The following is an 8252-nucleotide window of genomic DNA, read 5'->3' as shown; positions in this document are numbered from 1 at the left end:
CATCCGGGGGAGGAGGTGAGCGACGGCTCCTCGGAGGGGCCGCGGCGGAGGTTGGCCCGGCGTCAGAATAGGAAGGCGGCGGGAGGGCGTGGGGGGCCCTGGGTGAGGCCGCAGCCGGCACAGGCCGCGGCGGGCTTGGTGGCGTGTGCGTGCGTGAGGCGTGTCAGCACGTTCGAGCTTCACCTGCGTTTCAGAGGAACACGCCTCCTCCTGGGGGGATGGGCCCACAACCCGGGCACGTGCCCTTGACGGGAACCGAACCCGGGACCCCTCGGCCCGCAGGCCGGCGCTCTGTCCCCGGAGCCACACCGGCGAGGGCCAGTCTTTCTTTTTCTTGCTTCGGTCTCCCTGTCGATCGATCTTTATAAAGACGCCTCGGGCGGCAGGTGCCTGGGGGGGTGAGGAACCTCGGCCCGCGGGCCGTGTAAGGCCCACGCAGTCACCGGGCCTGGCCCCGCCGCGGCATCGGGGGCGAGTTCGGGAAATGTCTGACCACACGGGACAGGCTCCTGTTTACCTGGGGGATGGGGGGTGGCCGGCGAGTGATGTTACCGAGACCCCGATGGCCCCGGCGGAAAGACACAAAGGTTCCCCACCCCTGACTTAAAACAGCGGATGAGGGACGGGAGCGTGGACAGACTGGCAGGTCAGAGGGGGGCAGAGATCAGCCAATGAACTTGTGTGCACATGTGTATCACCCGTGGACACAGACAATGGGGGGTGATACATATGTGGGGGGACGGCCCCCGTGGGGTGCCCGGCTTCTGCCGAGAAGATGGTTTTCTTTGTTAATTTTCTACCCGTGCGGGGGAGGGGGCGGGGGGTAGGGAATAAAATCTCATCTGGCCCTTTAAAAGATCTGGACGTGCCCTGGCCGGTGTGGCTCAGTGGATAGAGTGTCAGCCTGCGGACTGAGGGGTCCCAGGTTCGATTCCGGCCCAGGGCACATGCCCGGGTTATGGGCTCGAGCCCCATGGTCTGGGGGGGTGAGGGGGGCGGGAACCGGCTGGGAGAGGTCCGTGGGGGCCAACGGAGGGTCTAGGTCACGCTCTCAACAATGAAGATTTAAAATCATCACAAACAGGAAAGAAAGAAACCAGGAGGGTCCCCAGGAGCGAGGCCGAGCGGGCGACCAGGACGAACCGCCGAGCCCCGCCTCGGACCTCCGACCCCCACCCCGTCGGGCGGAAGGGCCCCGGCCGGCCTGGCTGGGACCCGGCAAAGGCCCGGCCGGCCTCTGGCTGATGGCGAGCGTTAGCCACGGAGCCTCGGCCGCTGGAATGTGCCAGATGGCCCATTAGCGCGGGCGGAGGGCGGGCGGCGGCGGGCGGGCCTTCAGAGCCGTTTAGAGGATGTCAGCCAGGAACCAGGCCCTGTCGCTTGTGATTAGAATGAACCACACCAGCCCCGGCCGCCGACCTCAGCGCGGGTCAGGGAATTAACACCGCGGCGTGGGCGCGTGCGGGACGCGGGGTTCGCAGCGGGCTCCCCCCGGGGACTCATCTGTAAGGGCCCCTCCCTCGCCTTGTCCTGGTGTCAGACGGGGACAGAGGTGACCTTGCTCGGGGGCCGGCGCCGTCTGACCGAGGGGCCGCGTGGGCAGGATTTCCACGAGACACGCTTCCCGGGCCCTTCGCCCATCGCCTGCCCAGCAGGCTGGGTGCGCAGGGCGTTGGGGACGCGGAGAGCCGGGGGCTCACCGTGAGGAGGGAAACACCGCCCCGCACTGAGCCCCAGCCGGTAAGCTCAGTGGTTAGAGCGCTGGCCCGTGCACCGAAGGGTCACGGGTCCGAGTCCCAGTCAAGGGCCCATACCTGGGCTGCAGGTTGGATCCTCCCACCCTCTGTCCCTCCCTCACTTCCAGGCTACCTCCCTCCCTTCCTCCCACTCTCTATAAAAATGAAAAAAATATATATCCTTGGGTGAGGATTAACACACACAAAAAAAAAATAACCACAGAAATGAAACACCATTGAGCCCTGGTCGGTGCGCTCAGTGGTTAGAGCGTTGGCCCGTGCACCGAAGGGTCACGGGTTCGAGTCCCAGTCGAGGGTACGTACCAGGTTGCAGGTTGGATCCCCCACGCCGGTCAGGGCGCGTGCAGGAGGCGGCCAATCCATGTCTTTCCATCACATCAATATTCCTCTCTCTGGCCCTGACCGGTGTGGCTCAGTGGATAGGGCGTCGGCCTGCGGACTGAAGGGTCCCGGGTTCGATTCCGGTCAAGGGCATGGACCTTGGTTGTGGGCACATCCCCAGTAGGATGTGTGCAGGAGGCAGCTGATGGATGTTTCTCTCTCATCGATGTTTCTAACTCTCTATCCCTCTCCCTTCCTCTCTGTAAAAAAATCAGTAAAATATATATTTTTTAAAAAATGAAAAGAAAACTATCCCCAGGGGAGGATGAACACACCCACAACCAGAAAGGAATCGCCTCTGACCGTGTGCTCTCTCTCTCTCTCTCTCTCTCTCTCCCCCCCCCCCCCCCGCCCTCCGCCTGCAGACGTCAAAAGCCTGGAGAACCTGCCGCTGGTGGAAGGCGTGCAGGAGCAGGTGCACGCGGCGCTGCTGGACTACACGGTGTGCCACTACCCGCAGCAGGCGGACAGGCTCGGCCAGCTGCTGCTGCGGCTGCCGGAGCTGCGGGCGCTCAGCCTGCAGGCCGAGGAGTACCTGTACTGCAAGCACCTGGGCGGCGACGTGCCTTACAACAACCTTCTCATCGAGATGCTGCACGCCAAGCGGGCCTGAGCCGCGGGGGCCGGCCGGGGCCGCTTCCCGGACGGAGCGCCACGGGGCGGGGCGGGGGGGCGGGCGGACGAGAACGCGGGGGGGAGAGAGAGAGAGAGACGCTCGGAGCCACGCTCGAGAACGCCTGGGCCGGGGAGGGGGGGGGACCGCATCTCGAAGGCATCCTGGTCCCAGGCTGGGTGCTGGGTCAGGGCCCCCTCGTTGCAAACTGTGAACCCGGGGTTCCGCGGCCCCGGAGCTGTGCCCCCGAGAGACACGGTCAGGCCGCGGGCAGGAGCTCCCCGACGGACGCCGGCCCCGCGGCAGAGCGAGCGCGGGCCGAACTAATGCTTGTGTAGTCACACGGATCTCCGCGATGACGCGATGGAGGGACCGACCGCCCGCCCGGCCCGGCGCACCTGAGCCGACTCCCCAAAACCTACCGGCCGCCCCTGGGACAGTCCCTCCTCTTCCCGGCCGGGACCCAGCACCTCCTGCCCTGCGATCCATCCCTCCGTCCGTCCGTCCGTCCGTCCATCGAGGAATCTATGCCAAGGACTCAGCCACACCCGCCGGCCGCTGCCCCAAACCCTGGCAGCGCTCATTCCGGGCGTCCGTGGCTGAGACCTGCCCACGGCCCGTGAGAACCGCCTACGCACGTGCCGGCTTGCCGTGTCCCCCGTGTTCTGGCGTGTTCGGCCCTGTGCTCACCATGTTCCCAAGAAAGGAGAGAAGGAAGAAAAAGCAGGCGGCCTCCGTCTCTCGCTCCCGCCCCGGTGGGCGCGGGAGGGACCAGGGAGGGGAGTGGCTACAATGTTTCAAAGCGGCGGCTACTGTTACTGCGACGCGGCTTCGGCAACAGTCGGATTTCATGTGTAAAAAAAAAATTCTGGCCCAAAGGCTCGTCGTCCGCCCACCTCCGTCTGTTTACGCGTCCACGCTCTCGGTCCACTCAGAAGTTCGACCCGCCGCCCGCTCCGCCCGGGGTGGGGTGCGTCCCCGTCGCCGTCGGAAGGCGCGTGGGACGGGCGGGAGCGTGGACGGCTGCGCACGCGGGGAGGCAGGGCGAGCCGACGAAGGGACCGGACCCCGAACGGAGACGGGGATTTTTATTTTTATTTTTTTTACATGTGGCTGGAACGCTGTTGGAGGGATTTCGATCTCCCCCGAAAAGGAGAGGAAGAGGGGGGGTTGCTGACCCTCGGAGCCACAGACCAAAGTTTGCAGAACAGATATTGGGGGGGGGGGGGGGGGGGCGCGGAGACGTGCCGGGCGAGCGCCCCCGACCTCGCCACCCGTGTTCCCAACACGCGACGCCACGGGTCTGTCTGAACGCCTTGCCTTATCTCGCGACGCCGAGAGGTCAGCCGTGCGGCGGCGGGTCCCCGTGAAAATAAAGTGTTACCACGTGCAAGTCCCAGAACATAGAGCGTTCACAATTCTTTAGGTCCTGTGTTGGGGGGCGGGGGCGGGGGCGGGGGCGGGCTTCCCTCGATGTTGTTTTTCCTCCCGACCGGTCAACATTCATCACCTTCTGTCGTGAGACGCTAAAATCAGAGGACGGGGACCTCGCGGAGCCGTGTTTTAATTTTTTTTTTTTTTTTGAGAAGATCGGCGGCACAATCACGTGTAGAAAGTGTAAAGAGAAAATAATAATAAAAATAAAAGTATCTCCTAGCCCCTTCCTTCTCCCCCCCCCCCCCCCCCCGCCGCCCCCATGAATGTGTCTGGCTTTGGAATAGGCTTATTTATATTGTATATCCTGGTGTCTCGACGTAGACGATGATGATGCTAATTTATTGCCCCTCCGTTTCCCCTCTGCACACGCTACAGCCCGTGTACTGCCGTCGCATGTCTTCACGTCAGTGGCACGGACGTCAGGGACGGAGAAGGGTCGTGACGAACTGAGAACCGTTCCCCTGATTAAACGTCTGCAAACCTCCACCGCGGTTTCTGTCGTTTCTTCTCGCGGCGACGGCCCGGGCCTCCCCTGCGTTTGCCAGCGGGCGGGACAGGGCGGGGTGCCGGCCTGCGTGTGCCCTCCCGTCGTGGCGAGCCACAGACCAGGGGCACGCGTGGCGGCGTGCGTGGGCGCGAAGCGGGTTCCCTTATCACCGTCCCGAGGCCCTCGCGTGCTCGGCCACCTGTGTTCCCGCGTGGCTCACGGTGGGGGGGGGGGGGAGCAGACAGGAGCCGGCCCGAGCCCCCATCCGGAGCGTGAGCTGGGCCAGAGGCAGCACGGCTCTCGGGTCAAACCCAAGGCGGCTAGCTCAGTGGGTAGAGCCTCGGCCTGCGCCCTGAAGGGTCCCGGTTCGATTCCCGGTCGGGGCACATGTCCGGGTTGCGGGCTCCATCCCCAGTGTGGGGACGTGCAGGAGGCAGCCGATCTGTGGTTCCCTCTCATCGTGGATGTTTCTCTCTCTCCCTCTCCCTTCCTGAAGTCAATTTTTAAAAATATATATATATATTTATTAATTTTTTACAGAGAGGAAGGGAGAGGGATAAAGAGTTAGAAACATCGATGAGAGAGAAACATCGATCAGCTGCCTCCTGCACGCCCCCCACAGGGGATGTGCCCTCAACCAAGGTACATGCCCTCGACCGGAATCGAACCCGGGACCCTTCAGTCCGCAGGCCGACGCTCTATCCACTGAGCCACACCGGTCAGGGCCCTGAAGTCAATTTAAAAAAATAAAAACCAAGTCGGCGAGAAGCCCCGTGGTGGCCACAGTGAATGAAGGTTCCATCTCAGAGCCGGGACACCGACGGGGGAGGTTAGGAGATGGGGGGTGGGGAAGGGGGGGAGGGGCGTCGTTATATGGAGGGTCTTGGACATTGCAAAAAAGATACATGTGTTTTTTTTCCCTTAGAGTATGTTTTTATTGATTTCAGAGAGGAAGGGAGAGGGAGAGAGAGATAGAAACATCCATGATGAGAGAGAATCATGGACCGGCTGCCTCCTGCACGCCCCACACTGGGGATCGAGCCCGCGACCCGGGCCTGTGCCCTGACCGGGAATCGAACCCTGACCTCCTGGTTCCTAGGTCGACACTCAACCACGGAGCCACGCCGGCCGCCCGGGCGGGCGTTAGCCAATTTAGATGGTGAGCTGGCGACCCTCTCCTAAGGTTTACAGGGAATCAATCGCCTCTAAAAATAAAACCCTCCCAAAACAGAAATTAACACACAGATGGGGTGCTGCTGACGAAGGCCTAGAAGGCTGAACAGCGGCCCCCCCGGGGGGAGGCGCACAGAGAAGGGGAGACACAGAAGACAAGGCCTTTAAAATCGTGGGAGGATTTTAAAAAGGGGGTGGGGGGAGGGGGCGGTGTCACCCAGAAAACAGAAAAGGTCTGTGAGACCCGGTACCATCGGAAGGGTCCTCCCCCCGCCCCCCTAAGCGGCACCGTACCCCCTCATTCTGTGCAAAACTGTGGCCAAATAAGGCCTGGGGATGGGTGTGGGGGAGGGCGGGGGGGCGGGGTGTGTGGGGGGGTGATGGCGGGTTTATCTGTGCGCACACGGTCTCAGCTCCTGAAGGAAGCAACCTCGGAACTTCCTGCCTTTCTCTCGCGGCGCGGGGACCGCTCCGATGGCGGGGGCGGGGGGGGGGGGGTCGGAATCAGGGGCTTTCCACCAGCACTGATTTACGGCCCGAGGGGGTGCCCGCGTCCTGTTTTCCCGGCGGCAGGAAGCGGCCGATACAGCCCGCCGCTCAGCAGCGCCTCCGGCAGCCCCGAGGGTCCGGGGAGGGCCCGGCGCCCGGCGGCCAGCGCGGACCTGGGACACGCGTGTGGGTCCGTGTGTGCACACAATCCAGCATCATTGCGGGGAGACAGGCCAACCAAAGCCCGCTTGGTGGTGGTGGTTAACCCTCACCGGAGGGATTTTCCTCACGGACTTTTTTTTTTAATATATTTTTATGGATTTCAGAGAGGAAGGGAGAGAGGGAGAGAGAGAGAGAAACATCCATGATGACAGAATCGTGGATCGGCCGCCTCCTGCACGCCCCCTACTGGGGATCGAGCCCCAAACCAGGGCCTGTGCCCTGACCCGGAATCGAACCCTGACCTCCTGATTCATGGGCTGATGCTCAACCCCTGAGCCACACCGGCCGGGCGCCATTTTTATTTATTTTATTTGAGAGAGAGAGAGAGAGAGAGTGGGAGGGAGGGGAAGAGAGAGAGAGAGACACATCGACTGGTGGCCTCCCACGTGCACCCCTAGTGGGGCCGGGGATCCAGCCCACAACCCAGGTGCATGCCCTTGACCGGAATCGAACCCGGGACCCTTCAGTCCTCGGGCCGCCGCTCTATCCACTGAGCCACGCCGGCCGGGCAGGACGTGCGTTTTACCCAGATCCCCAGGTGATTTCACGCCCCCGGGTTGGCAAAGCCCCGACCGGGGATCACAGCAGCACAGTTCCGTTCCTTTTGGAATAAATCCCGTGACTCCGATTGTAACCCTTTTTCTGAAAGAATGTTATACAGTTGCTACCTCATTTGTAACATTTTTTTAAAGTGTTTAGGGTAGGGCCCTAGCCCAGTGGTCGGCAAACTCATTCGTCCACAGAGCCACATATCAACAGCACAACGACTGACATTTCTTTGGAGAGCCACATTTTTTAAACGTAAACTTCTTCTAACGCCACTTCTTCAACACAGACTCGCCCAGGCCGTGGTGTTTTGTGGAAGAGCCACCCTCCAGGGGCCAAAGAGCCGCATGTGGCTCTCGAGCCGCCGTTTGCCGACCACGGCCCTGGGCGGTCCCGGGGTGTCTCCTGCTCCAACAGCGTTCGGACGGGACAGACCCAGGGACGCCCCAGCCTCCACCCCCCCCCCCCCGCGCGTCTCTTCCATCTCCACCTTCACATCCCCCTCCGAGACCCCCAACACGCCGGCTTCCGTCCTGCCGAACAGCCACGACTCCCAAGTCCGTCAGAATCACCCCACCGCCGAGGTCGAGGCCCCGGCCCCCGCCTGGCCGCCCGCCCCCCCCCCCCCCCCGCCTACCTCTCGCTGGGCTTCTGTTCCGACCTTGACCGTGTGGCTCGGGAGGGCGGGGGCCACCTCTCCCGCGAGCTGGCGGAGAAGCAGTGCGAGGGCCCGGCGTCTGAGAGATGGGAAGCCAGCGCGGTGGCCGCCGGCTCTCCCAGGACGTGCCGAGGCCTCCAGGTTGGGTGGGCACAACTCAGGGCCACGGAAGCCGCCCTGGCCCTGGCCTTGGCCTTGGCGAGGAGCCTGACCCAGGCCCTGGGTAGCTGCAGGCCCGGGTTCTGCCCACGCAGACCCTCACCCCCGTGGCTTCCTGCCGGTGAGGCTCATCAGGAAGATGGACCACACCTGCCCCCCCTCCCCAGGCGGCCCCCAGGCTGGGCTGGGCCAGTATCTCTTCCAAGGCGTCCCCTCAAGCACAACCAGGAGCCTGTGGGGCCCAGAGGCCTTGGGGGGGCCCTTCTGCACCCCCTGGTGTCTGGCGTTTACCCGAGCCCCTCCCCAAAACTACTAGCCAATCTTTAAAAA

General features: G+C 63.0%; 1 protein-coding gene across 1 annotated transcript in view; it reads left to right on the top strand.

The window, feature by feature from the left end:
* Window positions 1-2751, top strand: part of NR5A2 (nuclear receptor subfamily 5 group A member 2) — a 62690-nt gene extending 59939 nt beyond the window's left edge. Inside the window, 1 exon segment of the mRNA XM_054713022.1 lies at window positions 2504-2751. Coding sequence (XP_054568997.1) covers window positions 2504-2751 — 248 coding nt within the window.
* Window positions 2752-8252: the final 5501 nt, after the last annotated feature.

The sequence above is a fragment of the Eptesicus fuscus genome, chromosome 24, assembly GCF_027574615.1.
Source record: "Eptesicus fuscus isolate TK198812 chromosome 24, DD_ASM_mEF_20220401, whole genome shotgun sequence".
Lineage (NCBI taxonomy): Eukaryota > Metazoa > Chordata > Mammalia > Chiroptera > Vespertilionidae > Eptesicus > Eptesicus fuscus.
This window is presented reverse-complemented; position numbering and strand designations above follow the sequence as displayed.